The 22,432-nt window shown below is 35.6% G+C and overlaps 1 protein-coding gene across 2 annotated transcripts in view; it reads right to left on the bottom strand.

Annotated features, from left to right (window-relative positions):
• Positions 1–22,432, bottom strand: part of sstn (stepping stone) — a 47,779-nt gene that overhangs the window by 19,885 nt on the left and 5,462 nt on the right. For both annotated transcript variants that reach the window (XM_081761633.1, XM_081761632.1), the window contains exons 2-4: positions 11,753–11,839; positions 3,289–3,551; positions 129–375 (exon numbers count right to left, since the gene is read on the bottom strand). In XM_081761633.1, coding sequence (XP_081617759.1) covers positions 129–375; positions 3,289–3,551; positions 11,753–11,762 — 520 coding nt within the window. In that variant the 5' untranslated portion in view covers positions 11,763–11,839. The remainder of the gene's footprint in view (positions 1–128; positions 376–3,288; positions 3,552–11,752; positions 11,840–22,432) is intronic.

Raw genomic sequence — 22,432 nt, forward strand, 5'->3', positions numbered from 1 at the left:
GTAAATCTTCGTAACCTTACGCTAAAACGAACAAAACACAAATATACCCGTGAAAGCAACGATGTTATACAGGATGTAAAAATCCGTTGATGGAAATTTAAGCAATAAATACGCTAAAACATCAATACCTGTGCCTAATGGTGGACGCGGCTTCTTCCTCTGCTTTTGTGCTTTCAAATTCGTGCCCATACTTTGATACATTTTCTCCAACTGCCTCTTCAGCTCATCCAACCTGTCTTGGTTCTTCTTGTATTGCATTTTCCTTTCTCGTTTTACTGAATTGTTCGCTGAGCAACTATTAAAAAGCTGCAGAGCAGCCGTTGTTATACGCCTTTGGATTTCGTACTCAAGTTCAAGACTAGCAATTGACTCCTCCTGAAATATAAACATAGAATGGTTTTGAATATTTATTGCGTAACTGAATACAGAAAGGAGATTAAATACGAGGAAACCTACAAGTTCTCTCTGCGAGTGGTACCACTGCAGCATAAAAGCTATGGTGATGAACATACGCACTTAGTTTGTTACATATATACAAGGCAACATTTAAACAATGCGAGCAGTTCTACGTACTAAAAATGTTTTCGAAAATCAATAATCAAACCGCATGTGTAAAACGTCTGTAGTCTCTTTTTTGAATGTAAAGATCATGGAAATGGAGAAATTTATAATCAACCTTATAATATATATATATATGACATGAGTTGAGTTTATTTTGAGTTTAACGTCCCTTTCAGCAGCAAGGCTATATGAGACATGGACCAACTGATTAATGTGGAATTCGAACCACATGAACTCCCGCCGGGAATCGAACCCGGGAAATATGACATGAGTATTTCAATACTTAGAAATGGGTGCGACTCCTTAACGAAGGACATAAAAATGTTAGCGATGGTCTGATGGGCACCCGACCACCTTAGGATGAATATTTGATATGCGAAACTAAGAAAGGAGAGAAAACAGACGATTTACCATTTTGTCACTTTCATTACATTTTCCTGAAATTTCACGGCCATTTTGTCACAAAATTATCATCCAATAAACGTAACTTGATTTTCATTGCAGCAGAAAGTATCATTCTATGATGAAAGGATGAATACGACAATTGCCTCAACAATAGTGAAAAATATATCTGAAAGCTGTGTACCGAATGGAAACATGATTATTTGTAACTAGCCTTTTTCTTAATATCCCACTGGAAATGACATTCTGAATAATCCTCGTATTTGGGCAAAGTAGTAACAGGACCCAAGCTAGTATGGAAATATAAATGACTATAATCGCGATGGGAAACGCACGCTGCTATGCTGTACAAAACTTGTTGCGATTCATACTAAAGAAATTAGAAGTGAGTACAGAGACGAAAAACGGGTGAACAGAAAGCTGCATTAACACAAATTCCATTATATATACCTGTCACTGAATAGAACTCTAAAACTTAAAAAACTCGAAGTTATCGGAAACTATTTCCCCGAAAATAAAAATGAAATCTTTAATATTTACGTCCCACGATTATGCCGTTTAGGCTAAAGGAGACGGTGATTATGAGAGATGAATGAAATGGTGGAATGAAGAAAGTGGGAGGAAACAGGAAAACCCCGAGAAAATCCACGCACACGGTGTTTGTCAAGTACAAAGTTCACTTGCCGAGAGCAGGGTTTGAACCCGGGATCCCAAGCACCAGAGGTGAACCCTCTACCACTAAGCCACCGCGGCCCCCTCCCCGAAAATAGTTGTAGATAATAACATCAAAACATCAATGATCGACAGGAGAGTTGGATAGCATACGAAATACACACAGAACATATTCTGTTACTTAGAAAGCCTTTGCAAAAGACTGTTGAGTAGAATGGAAAAACTAGAATGTAAAACAATCTTAGGGATGGAAAATGGATAATAACCATTGATGTGTCTAAGATGTTTTGGTATGAGGGTGGAGTGGGGCCCTAATGTATGAAGAAATATGTAAGAGAAATAGATCCAGAATTTAGGAAGGGAATACAAGGAATTTTACTGGTTCATCTCAGAGTTGTTCAGTCCAATCGACGTTGGAACTGGTCTCTATGTACTAGGCAGTTGAATGCAGATTATTTGGAGATTAGTTTCCTTTCCTTGATATTTTGAATATTTCCTGATATGACAGTGACAATCGTACCGCTCTGCGATAACCTGATTGCTATTCACATTGTTTTTATCTGAAACCATAATAAATTTAAAAAAAAGGCTCAGTAAGACCTAAACAGACTGTAGAGACACGGAACCAAGTAATTGAGGACCTCTGTGCAAGTAGACGGCTCCAGGTTTTACATTTACAGGATTGAATAAAACAAGTTAAAAATCAACGTTGTTTTAGGTTAGTCTCCAAACTTTTTGCAAAGAGCTTCACCTCTGTATAACAAAATTAAACTTTAAAAAAGGTTGGAGGCTAACGTAAAAAAATATCGATTTACAACATTTTTTCAATCCTGAAAGTATCATAAAATTGAAGCTATCCCCTTCTTGCACCGAGGTCTTCAACTCTTTTTGAAACGACCAATTCGGGAATCTATCAGTAGGTCGCTTCACAAGCTATTCAACGACTGATCTTTTCTATAACATTTCTTCTCATTTTACTCCTTCCCTTCTCTGACTACTGAAGAGTTCAGCGACAGTGCCTTAGTGCAGCTTTTCTCTTGTATGTGATTAGTTTCATAATAGATCTCATGTTTAAAAATACGTACTATATTATAAAATAAACATCATTTTAAGCTTATTATGATTTTGGACTGCTAAAGAATGAGGAAAAAAAAACTATTTAGATCACTGTTAGCCAAATGGAAGCCAGCGAATCAAACACATTTAAAAAGTTTTTTTTTTTTTTTTTTTTTTTTTTTAAATCCCCATGCATAACAGGAAGAGTGAAGCTGGCCATCTTAATAGAGCTGAATGGAGACTTGTTTTAATGTTCTTGTGTTAATATTCTTAAGTTGTCATAGTTGTGAGTTTATTCTTTACATGGCCTTCAACTTATAGTTCATTTTATGCTGTCCCTCAATACATTATAAACTGTCTATCACTAATTTAGATCATAACTTCGGAAAGCAGTAAAGAACGAAAACGAACGTTAAAAAGGAAAAACAGCCGATATAAAATACTAAAGTTAATTCTGAATAATCTGAAGTGTAAAAACAAGTAAAATAATTCAATAAGTACCCTTAATATCAACTTTTGTGAACTCAAACAACTTACACATTATTCCAGTTTAAAATCGGTTGTACTAGCAATGTAATACATCTTAACGTGACTTACCTTCTTTGAATTAAGTTTGTTAATAAGATTTTCCGGCAAAGCGTAGGCTGTTCCTACCCGTCTTCTCAAGGGTGGGGGAGACTCTCCTGGTTCCAAAGGCATGTCAGGAGGCAACACACCAGTCAGTTCGTATTCTTCCAGACAGAGCATTCTCAATTCTTCATTCTTTTCCTGTAGCTTTGTCTCTAACGCTTCTTTTCTGGATCGAAGTGCTGCAAGCATCTCTTGCTTAGCAGCACGGACTGCTTCACTTCCTTCAGCCTCTAGATTAACAACATAGAAGGAATATATTAATATCTTACAGCATATTAACCCCGATTACAGTATTATTTTAGTAGAAGTACCTGTATTATTAAAACTATACTAACTTCATTATAAAGATTACTTCAAAATCAACTGTCAATGGCTTGTTGGGATACTGTCTAACCAGGGCAATTTGTTGCGGAGTTTGTCTATTGTCATGCTGTGAGAATATTCCGCAAGCGCTGGTATGCAAACTCTGCCATGTATGCAATATATGAAAGTATTTGCATTATTCACGTTAACGGTTATATTGCAACTAAAATAAATGCAGAGTACGTCTGATATACGGATCAAACCATAGGTACATCTGTTTCTGTTTAAGCGTTCTTTTCAGCGCCGATGTTACATAATACGTGGATCCACAATTTAAGATGGAATCAACATCGTGATATATTCAAATTTCACGGCTATCGCATCGGGAATCGAATCAGGAACAACATGCACCAAAGCCGTGCATCGTAGCCAGTAGACCAGTGAAGAAGACACATACATCTGTTTAGAAGTAACGTACAAAAAATGCTTTGATGTTAAACAAATGAGCATAAATAGGAGTGCTCTTTAGTGACAGGGCACACAAGGCGAAATCCATGGAACCGGGGAAGAAACAAGGGATATTACGACGGCCGTAGAAAATAAGAATTGGAAGGTAGTCAGCGAGAGAAGTGAAGTCTTAGGAAAATAGAAAAAATACGTTGAGGACTTGTATGAGGGTAGGGGATAGACCGTGTTGCCTAGATGTTGAAGTAGAAAATGAAGTTAGCAAGAATGGCATAGTGTTTAGTATTCTTCGAGATGACTGGAAAAACTATATCCGAGAATAGGAATAAAAAGGCAACCGGAATGGTAAATATACCAATGGAATTCATTAAGAATATGGGAGTCAACGGCAAGAAACATTTGTTCCGACTCTGCAATGAAATATATGAAGCAGAATAGTGACCAAAGATTTCCTGAAAATGATCATGATAGGAAAGAAATCAATCCTAGAGAAATGTGAGGGCTATATGCAGCAAAACTCTTGTTTCGAATAGTGAACAGAAGTTGTATGGAAAAACAAATGAAAAAGTTGATGAGAACAGTTCCGGTTTAGGAGAGGTAAAGATACAAGAGATGCAATTGGATTATTAAGGGTGATCGGTTAAATGTTTACAGAAAAAGTGGAAGAGATGTATGTTGTATGTATTGACCTAGAAAAAGCTTTTGACCGATGAAATGGAAATTTGTTGTTAGGAGTTGTAAAGAAGGTTGGGTTGGGATTGAAAGATCGAAGACTCTACTTATATGGAAGATACTTATATATGAACCAACAAGTAAGTGTTGAAATAGGGGAGGAAATGAGAGACAAGAATGCAATTGGAAGGGCGATTCGACAAGGATGCTGTCTCTCGCCAACATTATTTAATATCTATCTAGAAGAAATAGTAAAAAAGAGGCTACATAATCAAGACAGCATTTCGGTGGGAGGTAGAAAGGTTAGGTGTATACGGTTTGCAGATGATACGGCGCTTGTTGTGGAATCTGAGAAGAAAATCAACAAAATATCACAAAATTTTAGCTTGGGCTGTGAAGAATAAGGGACAAAAATAAATGTTAGAAAACTAAACCCCATTGTGATAGGAACGAAGCGATCGGTGTCAAATATAGAAGGAAAGAAAATGGAACAAATGACTTGTTTTCGATAACTGGTAGAATAATTAGTGATTATATGAAGTGCGAACGTGAAATAAAAGCAAGGATAAGATGACACATCAAACTCTTACGAGGAAGAAAAATGCATTTTGTGCGACTCTGAATAAAGGGTTGAGAAAAAGACTCATAAAACGTGCTTCGTCTGGAGTACTGAGGCAGAAACACGAACATTACGCCAAAGTGATTTAAAAAAAAACAAACACACAACTGAAGTTTTCGAAATGTGGATATGGAGAAGAATGAGAGAGTCGGGCAGAAAACGAATGAGAAAGTGTTAGAAATGGTGAGTGCGAAAAGAACAATTTTAGTTATTATTAAGAAGAGGAGGAAGAGAAATTGGTTGGGGCATTGGCTGAGAAGGAACTGTATCATGAGGGACGTACCAAATTTCACATAAGTAAATCTCCACGCTAAGCGGGTTTGCATATCCAGGCTCCTAACTATGAAAATATTTACGATCACTCCAACCCCAATCATTTCACAGATTCAACCTGTTGTATATAAGTTATTAGGACGTAAAATTGAATGTAATTTATACGAAAAACCCTTTTATGCATTGCAAGACCTGTAACGTCCAAATATTCACCACAAACTTATAGTTGTATCGACATAAACAAACAAACAAAAAAAAAGTGTGGAGCAGGAAACCACTTTACACAAAAGTCAAAAGAGCTCATTGAAGACAAACGAACTGGTCGAGCGGTTTGTGTCACTAGTCTATCAATCAGAAGTGTCTGTGTTCAAACCCTGTAGAAAATATTCGGTTCTTTTTTTCTGAAAAGTGTGTTCCTATTTTCATCAGAGGGCTCAGAACATTTCTTTGAATAAATCTTTGGAAACTACTTTTCTCTCAAATTCGATTAGAAGCGAACATTATATGAATTGCTAATCTAAAATCCACAGCTGAGAACAAAATATTAAATATGTTCAATATGTCATTATTATCATTTGATTTGTAATTAAAAACTAATTATAAGCATTGACGATTTCAGAAGATTCTCCCCGGTAATGGTCAAGATATGAATGAGAAAAAACTGATAAAACATTATTAGTCTACTTTGAGCATGATCGAAAATAACTTATGGCCACGAAGGGGAAATTTATGTCGACAGGGTCTCAAATTCTCCGACGGGTCATGACCTGAAATTATCATTGTTTGAAAGGTTTCCTTAACAAATAGAATATTATATTTATTTCTCGTTCTACGTTTTGAAATGGAAAAATCATAATTTTAAATAGAATTATAATACGATAAGCATAAAGATTTATACAACTAATGAAGTAAATATTCTTGTGTAAGCTATCGATTTCTATTCGGATTAAAACTCGAATACTCGTTTGCATCAAACTTTAAAGTAATTCCTCTCTCTATATATATTTCCTACTGGAAAGCATGTTTAACTCCAATTACTTAATCAATATTTTTAATAATATATTTTTATTGTAATACTCTTACTATTCAATGTTGTATGCACTTAATTTCTCAAAGCAAAACCTCACAAATGTATAATTGACTAGTAAATATTATCAAATAAATTATCATTTAGTTTACGTAAACATTGCATCGCCTGATTTGAAACTTCGTATTTTAAATAATAATAATAATAATAATAATAATAATAATAATAATAATAATAATAATAGTAGTAGTAGTAGTAGTAATAATAAAATCATAGCCATATCTTTATCAGAATTTCAGGCTTAGTCAATAAATGAATTCAACATATTCTCTATTCGAAGCTCTATTTAATCGAATCAGATAGAAATACGAAGAGGAACTTCGAGAACAGGTAAAAGAAAAATGTTACTTTGGTGGGTTTGGAAGTAACTTTTAAGAGTTTTTTTTTAACAAATTACAGACAAATGCCTTGGACACTTTTTTCTTTTCTTTAAGTTAACTGATTCACCGAACGTATCTGACATATGAGTAACTTGTCTCTATTTTCCACTCGGTTATACACGTTTTACACTCTTTTCCATTAACCTTGAACGACAAGAACACGAACACAAAAACATCCACATAGGTATGACAGTTAAAATTCCTAACTTCCCCCACGGGGAATCGAACCCGGGACCACATACACCTGGGGCACACGTGCTAGCCACTAGACCAGCGGGAAAAGCAAATGAAAAATATTTTGTAGTGTCTGAAGTTTATAGCTATTTCACCCTATTGTAGTATGTCTATTGATTTTTTAATGTTTACCGTATTCGTTACTTTGAGGAATGATATATATTATTGATATAGGCTTTATTACATATTCGGCCATAAATATTATATAAATTATCAGAATTATTCATGATCTTCCATGGAAATTCACTGGTGCATGCACAGTAGACAGACAGTGTAATTGGAAGATGAGTTCAACAGAGGTTATATCTTCCGCCGATTATATTTTATTTAATAACTATTTAGAAGAGATAACGAAAACGAGTCTACATAATGAAGATGGAATTTCCGTAGAAGATAGAATGGTGAGGTGTATACGGTTTGGGGTTGATATGGTTGTTGTTGCAGAATCTAAAAGGAAAATTAGTAAGATGTAGAAAACTTGAGAAAGGCTTGTGAAGAATATGGGCTGAAAATAAATGTTAGAAAGACAAAATCCATGGTGATTGAAACGAAGCGATCGGTGTGAAATATAGAAGTAGGAGCGGGAAAAAACAACAAGTGATTAGTTTTCGATATCTGAGTACTATTACTAGTGATGATATGACATGCGAACGTGAAATAAAAGCAAGGATAGAAATGGCGAAAAGAGCCTTTAGGATGGAGGAAATAGTATTTTGAGGGGACCACGAATAGAGTTGTAAAGAAAAAGACTCATAAAATGCTTCGTTTACTGTATTTTACTGTATTTATAGGACATAAACATGGACGAAACTGTTAAGAAGGAACTGTATCATGACGGATGTGCTAGAGGGTATGGTGGCAGGGAAGAGAGGGAGAGGACGAATTAGACTATATAGAAACAGAATTAGGCTATTGGCGATATCAAAACAGAAAAATCGTATGTGAAGATGGAGAGGTTAACAGAAGATCGTGGAGCATGGCAGCTTCTCAGCTGCGGTAAGTGACCCGCTGGTAATGGCGGAATACTTCTGATATAATGATACTGATTATGCACAGTAGGAACAGAAATATCCACTTTACTGTCATTGCTAATACGAATCACAATGCAAATTTCTACAGGTTGTCAAAATACCTCTCTCTAAAAGCTGTAGAAAACTATCTGTTACTATGCGAGGGAAAATCATAGGTCGAGCAACAATTAGACAAATTGCCATTCAGATAGCTAGGGGTATGAGCTGTGACGAGAAAACAGTGAAGAAATTGATTTAGCGGTATGAAGAAGGTAGTGAATATTTCACATCTTGGCCAAGAAGTAGGAGACCAATAATAATAATAATAATAATAATAATAATAATAATAATAATAATAATAATAATAATAATAATCCCAGGAATTTATATTTATTTCCAGCAAGACTTTTGCATACCCTCCTAGTGCAATATGATGTTTTTGTAAAACGGCAATTATAAAATTGTCAAGCTGAATTTGAAAGTCATAATAAGTAGTGCTTTATTTATTTATTGCACAATTCTTTTATGCCAGTAGCTTTCGCCACCTTACTCGCTCTTCATGCTTACTCAGGAGGAAGCTGCAGGTCCCTAGGTTGGGAACTACTGCTTTCCACCAAGGAATTCAGACATCCTGTTAGAAATTTGTGTTCTGACCAACATCAGAAAGTTGTGTTCTTCTGTTTCTACTGCGCATGCACCAGTGAATTTCCATGCAAGATCATGAATAATTCTGATAATTTATATAATATTTATGGCCGAATATGTAATAAAATCTATATCAATAATATATATCATTCCTCAAAGTAACGAATACGGTAAACATTAAAAAAATCAATAGACATACTACAACAGGGTGAAATAGCTATAAACTTCAGACACTACAAAATACATTTCATTTGCTCTTCCCGCTGGTCTAGTGGCTAGCACGTGTGCCCCAGGTGTATGTGGTCCCGGGTTCGATTCCCCGTGGGGGAAGTTAGGAATTTTAACTGTCATACCTATGTGGATGTTTTTGTGTTCGTGTTCTTGTCGTTCAAGGTTAATGGAAAAGAGTGTAAAACGTGTATAACCAAGTAGAAAATAGAGACAAGTTACTCATATGTCAGATACGTTCGGTGAATCAGTTAACTTAAAGAAAAGAAAAAAGTGTCCAAGGCATTTGTCTGTAATTTGTTAAAAAAAAACTCTTAAAAGTTACTTCCAAACCCACCAAAGTAACATTTTTCTTTTACCTGTTCTCGAAGTTCCTCTTCGTATTTCTATCTGATTCGATTAAATAGAGCTTCGAATAGAGAATATGTTGAATTCATTTATTGACTAAGCCTGAAATTCTGATAAAGATATGGCTATGATTTTATTATTACTACTACTACTACTATTATTATTATTATTATTATTATTATTATTATTATTATTATTATTATTATTATTATTATTATTATTATTTAAAATACGAAGTTTCAAATCAGGCGATGCAATGTTTACGTAAACTAAATGATAATTTATTTGATAATATTTACTAGTCAATTATACATTTGTGAGGTTTTGCTTTGAGAAATTAAGTGCATACAACATTGAACAGTAAGAGTATTACAATAAAAATATATTATTAAAAATATTGATTAAGTAATTGGAGTTAAACATGCTTTCCAGTAGGAAATATATATAGAGAGAGGAATTACTTTAAAGTTTGATGCAAACGAGTATTCGAGTTTTAATCCGAATAGAAATCGATAGCTTACACAAGAATATTTACTTCATTAGTTGTATAAATCTTTATGCTTATCGTATTATAATTCTATTTAAAATTATGATTTTTCCATTTCAAAACGTAGAACGAGAAATAAATATAATATTCTATTTGTTAAGGAAACCTTTCAAACAATGATAATTTCAGGTCATGACCCGTCGGAGAATTTGAGACCCTGTCGACATAAATTTCCCCTTCGTGGCCATAAGTTATTTTCGATCATGCTCAAAGTAGACTAATAATGTTTTATCAGTTTTTTCTCATTCATATCTTGACCATTACCGGGGAGAATCTTCTGAAATCGTCAATGCTTATAATTAGTTTTTAATTACAAATCAAATGATAATAATGACATATTGAACATATTTAATATTTTGTTCTCAGCTGTGGATCTTAGATTAGCAATTCATATAATGTTCGCTTCTAATCGAATTTGAGAGAAAAGTAGTTTCCAAAGATTTATTCAAAGAAATGTTCTGAGTCCTCTGATGAAAATAGGAACACACTTTTCAGAAAAAGAAAACCGAATATTTTCTACAGGGTTTGAACACAGAAACTTCTGATTGATAGACTAGTGACACAAACCGCTCGACCAGTTCGTTTGTCTTCAATGAGCTCTTTTGACTTTTGTGTAAAGTGGTTTCCTGCTCCACACTTTTTTTTGTTTGTTTGTTTATGTCGATACAACTATAAGTTTGTGGTGAATATTTGGACGTTACAGGTCTTGCAATGCATAAAAGGGTTTTTCGTATAAATTACATTCAATTTTACGTCCTAATAACTTATATACAACAGGTTGAATCTGTGAAATGATTGGGGTTGGAGTGATCGTAAATATTTTCATAGTTAGGAGCCTGGATATGCAAACCCGCTTAGCGTGGGGATTTACTTATGTGAAATTTGGTACTAGAGACTATAGTGGCAGGAAAGAGAGAGAGGGAGCAAAGGAGGCTACAACTGATGGGCGGTATCAAAACAGAAAAACCTTACTTGAAGACGAAGCTAGCGGAAGACCGTGGAGCATGGAAAGTTCTCAGTTGCAGCAACTGACTTGCCAACAATAGCACAATATCTATGAGGATGATGATATCGCTTCAATAGTTTCGATGGAACTTATCTCTACTGGTCAATTACCGAAACAGTGATATATGCTAATTATAATTAGCACTACTGTTATTTGAATAAAGGTGGCTGAATCGGGGACTTCTCGCAGTGTGATAACATGTGATGAATATTAGTATTCTGATCAATATATATATACTGTAGATAGTTACGTTTTATGCACAGATATACTTTGTGTATTCTGACAAGCTTGGCATATTGCAGCTACTCAATTGGCTTGAACTTTTCCAGATTGGGAAATTAGGATTTTAATTTAAATAGTTTAGACAGTAGAAATAATTATGCTTACTTAATACCTTTCTCGATTTCAAAACCACTGAATTAATAAGAGTGGTGTTAAGAGCCCCCACACTTAAGGTTAAGGAAAAAGCAGTTTAGTTATATTTAGTATGGAAGAAATTGTAAAAGAAAACTTTAAAAGGTTGACAAAGAAAGTTAATGGTTCTATTACGCTACTAAACATTTACTCCATTACTCTTATAACACTCGTCCATTAATATATTTATTACTACATACCCCTCTCCATTGCTTCTTCTTAATGATGGAACACTATTATTACATATGGATCTCCGGACTTTTTAAACAAATGGCACAAGGAGGATCCTAAAAGAAAAAAATATAGATGTACATGAAAATGTGCAACAAAACAGATCTAAAGCATCACTTACGACTTTTTACAATGCTCCTCCTTCCAATCTTTTGTTAATAACAGTATTTATAAAATGTTACGAAGTGAACTAAAATTGTTAGCAGGTTATATACCGAGTGTTATATAAGTCGGGGCCCATAGTTCATCTCTGTTATGAGTAAATGTGCGGAAAAAAAGGAAAATTGTTGGGAACAGGTGGTTTTGAACCTCAAATGATGGAATTTATCCAATTGCACTAGCTGTTTGGGCTCCTTACTGGTAATGTGCTCGATGTTAAATGAAAAATCTACGTTGCTATTTCAGGTGGCTGTTCCCTTGAGCCAATCATTATATCAACGATACAGCACTGTTAAGAAATAGATTCGAGGTGTTCTAGGCTCCCTCACACAACAATGTGTACAGTGCGCGCGGAAAGTATTGACGCCTAAAGCTTAGTGTCAATATTTTTCGCGTTTTTACACACGATCTGCGTACTTCCTTAATGACATCGCGTAAAGTATTGTAACACCCGCCTGTTGTGTTACTTGCTGTAGAGTAACAAGTTTCAATTTGCTCTGGTGGGTCGACAGGATTACTTGGGAGTGTGCACGTGCTCTTGATATTTCATGTAATTTTGATGTTGCTGTAATGTGTGTTGCGATCTCATTTCTTTGTGACAAGATGCCTTACTGCGTTCTGATGCCCGGTGAAACTGAGGCGGTAATTGCCCTCCTTAATGCTGGTAAAAAGTCCAAAGATATCTTTAGGCAAACGGGTCTGAAGCTGAGAACAGTACAACGTTTGGTGAAACGTTTTAAGGAGGAAGGAGAAGTCAAAATGCCCCGGCCAAAGTCTGGTAGGTCTAGGAAAGTGTCTCAAAGAACGCTAAAGATCATGAAAAGGTAGCTGCAGAAGCAACCTTCTTTAACAGCTAGGGAATTAAAAGAAAAGAATCCTGCATTGCTTGGTAATGTGTCCCTACGGATGGTGCAGGAGAAAATTCATGACAGCTTAGGGCTACGAAGTTATAGAGCTCCCGGAAACGCTATCTTACACAGGATCATCATAAGAAAAGACTGGATTTCTGTTTAAAAAATAAATAAAAGATGTTTGGGCTGTTTATGACTGAAAAAAACAGTGTTGTGGACTGATGAAGCCACGTTTTTCGTTAGTGGCACTGGCTGCCAGCGAATGTACCGTCTTCCTGGTGACGATTCCACCCTTCCACAGCAAGCATGTCCACCTGTAAAACACCCTGCCCCTATCATGGTCTTGGCTTCCTTTAGTTATGGTGGTGTAGGAGAGTTAGTTACTCTCTCTAGAAACCAGACTATGAATCAGTTTCTCTATTTTGAGCTATTAAACGATGTATTGGAATCGTCCTTTGCAAAAAGAATGGAGAGTCTTTTTCTATGCAATATAAGCTCCTTGTCATACAGCAAAAAGTGTGGTATTTTGGCTTAAATATGCATGTGTCTCATTTATTGAAGATTGGCCAGGGTATAGTCCAGTCTTAAACATCATAGAGAACCTATAGTCTGTCATGAAGAGACGTTTACAGGGTATGGACATCTCTACATTGCCTCTGTTGGAAGCTGCCATCTGGGAGGTTTAGGACAATTAGCCACTTGTTACCCTCCAAACTCTCGTCTTGAGTGTTCCAGAGCTACTGAAAGCATGCAAGAAGACGAAAGAAAGTCCAACAAAATACTGACTATCCCATAAGTATTCTAACTTTAATTTTGTAATGTGTTCAGTATCTTTTTATTTGTGGTTCTAGCTATCACTTGCGTCGCGTCAATACCTTCCGTGCGAACTATACGTTCCCCATATCATTTTTGCGCGGCCCTAAGTTCCGCTCGACGAGCCTACTGAACTGGAAACGTTGCTTTTTCATCTAACATTGGGCATATTACCAGTGCGGAGCCCAAACGGCTGATACAATTAATTAATTATTAAAAAAAAAAGAAAGAAAAAAAAAGAAACCTATTTGAGGTTAAAAACCACACATTTCCAACAGCTTTTCTCACCTTCTAATTTTTCCTATCTTTACTCATATCTAAGATAACCTATGATCCCGGACTTTTGTTACACCCGGTATATGAAAGAAATCTATGTACGCAGTTTACGATATCATAATTGGCGAGTACTAATTTCACCACATGAAAGATCTTGAAAATATTCACTTCATTAAATATAACTGTAACCTCCCAAAATTATATGCGTAAATGTTAATGCACTATTAAAAAGGAAATAGAAAAAAGTTCAAAACGATACTAAAGACTCTTAACTGATTGCCGCGAATTTGCATAGCAATCCATCAATAATTATAGAAAGTAGCCACAGCTAAATAAAATGAATGAAATGGTGGAATGAAGGAAGTGCGAGGAAATGGGAGAACCCCTAGAAAACCCACGCACACGGTGTTTGTCCACCACAAAGTTCACTTGGCACAAGCTGGAATAGAGCCAAGGACCTCATGTACCAGGGGTGGACGCTCTACCACTGAGCCACTGCGGCACTGCCAGACCTAAGTAGACGATCATACAAATACACCATCTTACACGAAACACACTGTAATTCTAACATCAAAATTCTGAATGGCCATATGCACCGAAACTGTGTTAGACTACGAACTGTCACTTAGATATTCCACCTGTAAGGAGCATGTTTTTTTAAATGGGTACCAGTTTGATGATTTTTAAAAATGATTCATCAACTTCCCCGTCCGTCTAATTTTGAACTCACGTTTCCCTGAGATTCTCCAATGCCGTTCTTCGAAATTTCCTTCTTATAATCGATAATATAAAGGTTGAAAATACATAATTAACATTTTCTCATGATTTTGTATGTATTTCATAAATACAATCAAGTCTTGTAAATTATTCATTGCAGCTTTGGGATATTCAAGTTTGCTAATAAAACTCCAACTTCATCAAAGCAGTATATATATTTAAGATTACATATTTGTGTTACAGTTTCGGCTATGTAACATGATGCGTCTGAGGGAGGCTATGTTACATAGCCGAAACTCTAACACAAATATGTAATCTTAAAATTTATATATACTGCTTTGGTCAGTTGGAGCTTTATTAGCAAACAATCAAGTCTCTATACTTATAACACGCTCTGCTTTACCACCTCTTGGAACTTTATCTTGACCACTCGGACCGGAACATATATTACTAATGTTCCCTTTGTAAGTGGAATGGGTCACGGTGGCTTAGTTGTAGTGTGCTCACTTTTGGTGCGTGGGGTTCTTGGTTCGATCCAAAATCATGTGAGTGTGGTGGGCAATATCGTGTTCGCAATTTTCAAGAGTCTTCCATTTCCTCCTACATTCTTAATCTTTTTCACTGATCACCACACAGTAGAGGTGACACTAAACGCTAGCGTAAAAGAAAACAATTTGTGAAAACGATATTTAAAAAATTACACAAGTGTTTAGAGGGCTCCTTTCTTTCTGTTTCACTGCACGCAATGAAAATGTCTTGCTAGGAGAATGACGGCACAAAGGAAATACAACTCAGCCAATTCATATAAAAGTTTCTAGGAACTAGGAGGACACGTCCGACAAGGTTTACCAGCTTATGTAAATTATACCAAACTCTTGATCTCGAATACATGAAATCTGGACTGAAGGTATGATTGGATTTTCGGAAAACTTTATATTGCATTAAGTTTGTCAGTTGTTAAGGAACCTAAACGTCTACTTTTGAAACCATAAGTAGGAATTGTTTTACGCAGATGATTACAAACTGTCCGACAAACAACTGAGTACAATAACTCCATTTGTCGCAGTTTTTCAAAGATGAAAATGTCTGAACTTTGTATTTCGTTTTAAGAGTCTCTATCACTGCGAAATTACAATACCGTTAATTTTACAGTAATTATGTGATATCTTCAAATAGATAAAAGATAATCGAAATGTGGAACAAGACCTTCCTAGACGATGTTATTTTGCATGAGGTACCGTTATCACGAGTCACCTAGTAGCTTTTCGATTACTGTTATTTAGAAACGCGAAAATAAATGCCAATTTTCTAAATGGCTGGAAATCGAAAGCAGATAAATGAGTCGTGATAACGGTATCTCACGCAAAATAATATTGTCTAGGGAGGTCTTGTTCCACTTTTCGATTATCTTTTATCTATTTGATCACATAATTATTGTAAAATTAGCGGTATTTTAATTTCGCAGTGATGAGGCCTCTTAATCTTATGTCAGATTTTGGAGAAATACATCCAAAACAGAAAGCTATTGAAACTGCAGGATAACTCATTTCGAAATGAGTTCAAGATTTTCTGTTTCTCTCTTCTTAAAAATGTCTTTCTTAAATCGTACGTCTTGTTCTTTTTTTTTTTTTTTTGACTGCAAAGCAATCTGTAATTATTAAACTAGCATCCACTAAAGCAATTTTAAAACAAATGTGAATAGAGGCTAGGATTGTAAACTTACAAAAGACTTGTTGAAATTACTCTAGTCTAGGTTCGAGTTTAAACAGTTTTCTAAAGTGCACGAATACTATCGAGAAGAGAGACATATTTAACTACAAAAAAACAATTTGAAGTGGTTACGATCAAGAGAACACATATCACCGTGAAAAATTGAAAAATTAAGTTTACGGGAAATATAATGACATATGTAATTCTAAAGTTCTCCAACTGTCCTTGCTCTCTTATCCTTTTCTTCTTGTGAGTGAGTGTAGCTTTATTAAGAGTGAAGCAGCTGAACCAGTACAACATATAAGGCGTCAAAAATACAGTGGTTCCAAAGAGGTAATACCTTCCTGTTTGTTGGCTGGTACTACATTTTCTACAGAGAGCAACTCAAGAGTAATACTTGTATTGCTTTGATCTGTTGTTATCTTGCACATAAACGACACAACTTCCATTCGAAGCAAAATTATTTCCGAACGGTTCAAAGGATTACTAATAATTACTACTTACGTGTTAAAAAATAATATAATTATCACCATAAAATTAGGATTGTGACAAAGTACATTCGAAACTACCGTAGGCTTGGTAAAAACTATGCTGAAAAAGAAAGTAATTTGGGTTTAAACCGTTTTTTTATTATTATTATTATTATTATTTTCTTTACTTGTTTAGATTACATATGAACAGAAATAAATTTGTTTGGTTTTAAAGTCCTTATGTATATGAGAGTTGTAAAGAACGGGACCTACAGCTTAAATCTCAATTCATTTGATTTTCAGTTTAGCGTCCCTTTCAACAGTGAGGTTATATGAGACGTGGTCCTACAGTTTAATTTGGAATTCAAACCACATGAGTTCATACCTAGAAACGAACTTAGGTATCCCACGCTAGAGGCGCATACGCTAACCGTTTAGCCAAGAGGGAGCTCACATACGGCTTAAAGTGGGATCCGAATCGCTCGGTTTACACCCAAGAGGGGTTTATCTTCCAGCTAGACTCGAATTCCCGGCACCCTTTCACCACAAAGGCGACGAGTCTACAGAGTCATCCACGGAGGACAGCAGTTCTGATCTTTGCATACTTATGAATATATCTAAGTCGCACATTAAAAAAAAAATCAAGTGAGATTACTCTAAATTTGCATGAATATTATTAAAATAAAAAGGCAATTTCAAAAGACTAGACTACAGAAGATCTAATCTAGTCCAAGTTAGTGAATGACTCACCAATAGAAGATTCAGTGACTTAATTTAATTTGCATATCAACAAAAGAAATGAATAAAGATACGAATCATTTGAGTATGAAAAAATATATTACAAAAAGAAAATTAAACGTGATATATAATCGCTGAACAACGCAATGCAAATTTTTGCAGTCTCCAAAATCGTAGAATATTCTACACGTGCATATATTTTACTATGTTCTCTACTGATCAAGAGTCTTCATCCCGGCGAAATTAAAGCATGGCTAATTTTACAGTAATTATGTGGTATCTTCAAATAGATAAAAGATAATCGAAATGTGGAACAAGAGCGCCCTAGACAATATTATTTTACATGAGAAACCGTTATCACGACTCACTTATCTGCTTTCGATTTCGAGCCATTTTGAAAATCGGCATTTATTTTCGCGTTTCTAAACAGCTGAAAACGGAAAGCCACTAGGTGACTTGTGATAACGGTACCTCACGCAAAATAATATTGTGTAGGGCGCTCTTGTTCCATATTTCAAATATCTTTTATCTATTTGAAGATATCACATAATTACTGTAAAATTGGCGGTATTTTAATTTCGCCGGGATGAAGACTCTTAAGATGCTTAAAAAAAGATACGAACTATTATTATCATAATCAACTTACTTTCGTCCAATTAATGTAAAGTTAATTCTGAGGATCACTGTGACCGCCTACGTTGGGAGAACAATAATATACTGCTACTGAGTAACTTGCGTGTAAGAAACACATTGGAAAAACATAACAAATACCAGGAAACCCCCAATTTCGTTTTCATTCTAAGATCACAGAGTAAAATAAACCCTGGTAGTTTGCTAGTTCAAAAGAAATATCATTAAAAACTGTGCTCAATTATATATATATATATCACTAATTTAGATTTTTAAAAATCGATTTAAATGAAAAAAAAAAAATTTTCAACTCTGTTGTTTATATACACCACAAGTCCACGGTTCCTTCACAACCTGCCAGTAATGGTTAGCGGTTAATGTACGAGCCTTTGGCGTGGGGGACCCAGGTTCAATTCCCGGTGGGAGATCATGTAGTTCGGATTCTATGCTAAGCTATAGGTTCAGGTCTCATACAGCCTCGCTGCTGCAAGAGACGCTAAACCCAAAATCAAATCATACCACCTTCCAGTCGACAGTTACATTCAAAATTTCCACATAGCTGACGTCAAATGGAATGTTAGTTCCTTTGTCACGTATACGAGAAACTACTGTGTATGTGTATTCTTTGTCTGTGCGTGCAGGTATGTTAGCTTTCCTTAACCCCACTAATCTGTGAACAAGATTATCTTTGCTTCGATTCGTTCGGATAAGGGAGTGTAGTTAGATGAATACAGGCTAGAGCAAGAAACATGATACAAGTCACTCCTATCTTGCTTTTTGTAGCAACTGGCCGAGGACAAAAAAGGTTCCGATAGTAATGAAAATAATGTCTCAAGTCGTCTTTGACCTCCGTAACAAACGATGGTGATACCTTGCTGCTTCTTTCCAGCGCGCACACACTTCGTTCCACCTACCTGTAGACTACCTTGTGCTTGTTTGCTGATGCAGCTGTGGTTCTCCAGAAGTACGAAGCGCTAGCACTTCATCTAAATTGAACTACACTTGTACAGAGAGAACTCAATTCTCTCACGATGCTTTGCAGCCTTCAAAAACAAACCGCTCGATAACTCGATGAGCGATCGTAACTTAGCGCACAAGCATTAATGATTGGTGAAGAGAAAAGATATTTCGTCTGCTTCTCGCAATATTTCTTCTGTACCACGTGATTATATTCCTGTCACTGTGACGTGGGCTTCTCGCCTCACATGGATAAAATACCCAATACTCAACAATCTCGTCCTCCCCTAAGAGGGACAGGACATGATTATGTTTTCAAAATTATAATTACAGATGAAAGCACAATAAGTTATAATAATATTATAAAATGAAAAATATTTTTTGCTTACGAGAAGTTATTTTTTCATCCACGAGTGTTTACCTAGCAGAAAATATATGGATACAGCTTATAGATTTTCCCCTTAAGTTATATTTCTTTATGTACTTTCTTCCCTTGTGTAGCGTGCGAACACAAACAGTAACTTCAGTCCTACGAAATAAGTAAATAAATAGGTAATATGGACATCTTGTTCTATGAGAACATGAAAATTAGCTACTTAACGTCTTAATTTTCTTCAATAGAATACCGTAAAACAACATTGATATCGTTTCATAAGCGACTTACTTTTCTCCTACACCTACAGTTTTGCCTTCTGTATGTTTATTAGAATAATTTGGAGCAGCCCGCAACCTACCTGCTTACTTGGGCGATATCTTTTAAGTAGTGACGCGCGCTCCGCGTGTTTTGTCATTGGTTGCAACAGTTTTCTCTTAAAATTCTGATTTTGGTCCAAGCTATCGATAACACGTAGAAATATGCTTTTACCTCGATCCGAAAAATTCTTAATATACCTTAACAATACTGTATCTGTTGTGGACTATTTTCTTATGGAAGAATCAACTCCAGTCGTCCCACTCTCAATTTATCATCTTTCCTTGAAGAATCGTTGTTAAACAGTTGTGTCATTTTAGAAAAATGAGCTGGAATGTACACTCATGTCCAAAATGATTGTCGCATATCTAAACTTTCTTCTTGTAAGAATATAATTTGATATGATTTTCCAGGGTACTTTTAATACTGATACTATGTGTATAATCGGGAAATGTATATTTGTGATAAATTTCATAGGAAAAGAATTATAAATACGAAAATTAGAATGAGTAAAACAAAATGTTGCTAAGTGGACAAGAAACTTTATTTTCGTTTTATTGTTCTTATTTACTGCTCTTTTGACGTGAAATTTGCCACATACATGTCCTTGCCGATTATACACATACTAACATTATAAGAAAAACCGGGCGAATTAGTTATCAAATTATATTCCTACAACATATTTTATAGACATGCGACAATAATTTTGGACATGAGTGTACATATCACAAAAAAGCAGTTGTACTTGCTGTTCTACGCCCTACTGTAGTAAAATTAAAAATAAGGGGTACCTGCATGTATATTGTGTGTTTCTTTACTCTTATGTGGGACCTAACGGTTTCTTAGAATTTGATCAGTAAAGTATCGATAGGTTATTCATAGTTTCACGGCTGATACTTGGTATATGGGGTCACATTTTCTGCTGAATACCAAATGAAAAGTCAAGTAGAAGAATCGCATTACTTTATGGGTATTTTATTACGTGTGACAAAGGAAATAAATCCACTATTTCAGTGGCGTAGCCAGAAACTCATCAAGGGGAAGGCTCTCACAAGGTCAGAAATATAGCGTTTCTAGCCAATAACTGACAACGCACAGGACCAAATTAACACATTCTTACACCCAAGGCTATACTGCAGCTCCTCCTTCCCTCAAAGAAAATATAGTTCTTGTGTTGTAAATTGCAATGACCAAATTGTCGTCACAGTGAATTCTGCACTTAGTCACGACTACAGAAAATTTCACTGTTGAATGCACGTTTACAGACAGGATCATTCTTAAAAGATAACATTGTATTATAATATTTAATACAGAAACTACCACACAGGAATTTTCTACTACACTAGATCAATTTATTTTGTATTATACAAGACGGGGGAAAGGGATTCAAATATGTGGCTATAGGCACTAATTCAACCCTGACCATTATCATCGGCACTTATGTGCAGCACGTGGCTTGCCAGAGTACTATCCTTTTCAGTTTTCTTTAGTTACATAGTATTGAGAAACTGATGAAATTTGCTAACAAATCCAGAGAAGTTGTATTAAGCTTCCTTTAGCTACAGTCTATAAAAATCTCTGGCCGGTCAGATGGCGCTCTACCTACACGGGGCTGCACGGTTAGCCAATCACCGCCCAGACGCCATTTTTCTTGGCTTTCTGAACCGAAGTTTGATAGCTCTTAATTCAGATAGCTTCCCAACTGTCTCATGATACTGAATTAACACTGGATAATTTTAGTTGTACCACTGGAAGTAACAGACCTTTCACATCGAAGTCAGGTGCACTAACAATTTGGCTAAGGTGGAGCTCAGTAATAGAAGAACAGTATATATTTAATTTGAACATATATTTTCTTGTTTAATGCTTTCTATTTGCAATCGAAGTTAGTAAATTTTGACATATGCCACAGAGGAAGTGTTTATTGGTTGTAATTGTTATATATATATATATATATATATATATATATATATATATATATATATAAATTTGTTGAAATCTTATGTAGGGTTAAATCTAATGCTTCTAGGATTTCTTTAAACATAATTTAGCCTTGGTTGTCTTTGTGATAATAATAAGGGGAACAGAGTCAGCGAATCGAATTCGGAAGATCCCAGCGTACATAGGCGTGGAACATAGGAACATAGGTGTGGAACTTCTGTTATCAAGCCAAGCCTGTGTCTGACCAAGCTTGGCCACCAAATATAGCGATCTTTATTCTTGCACAATAGGCTACTTGTCCAGCAAATTTCGTTCAAACCTGGTCAGTAGTTACCGAGAAACACAAGCAGACAAGAGCCGAGCCTGTTCTTGGCCAGAGTCCACCACCAAGTATAGCGGTATTTATTCTTTAGACAATGGGGACCTGTACACCAAATTTCGATTATATTCGACCAGTAGTTATTGAGAAATAAAATTCAACATAGAAGGCAATTCGAGCCGAGCCTGTCGCCGACCAAGCTCGGCCATCACATATAGTGATCTTTATTCCTTAGAGCAGTTGTTCCCAAACTCTCCGATAACGCGAACCTCCTTGCAATGTTATCTGAAATGTCACATGTTATTATATTATATATATATTTGGTCTAGGAATTAATTCGTGCGGTTGGTACGCATACATTGAAGCTGTAGTACAAA

This window comes from Thermobia domestica, chromosome 6, assembly GCF_964235325.1.
Source record: "Thermobia domestica chromosome 6, izTheDome1.hap1.1, whole genome shotgun sequence".
Lineage (NCBI taxonomy): Eukaryota > Metazoa > Arthropoda > Insecta > Zygentoma > Lepismatidae > Thermobia > Thermobia domestica.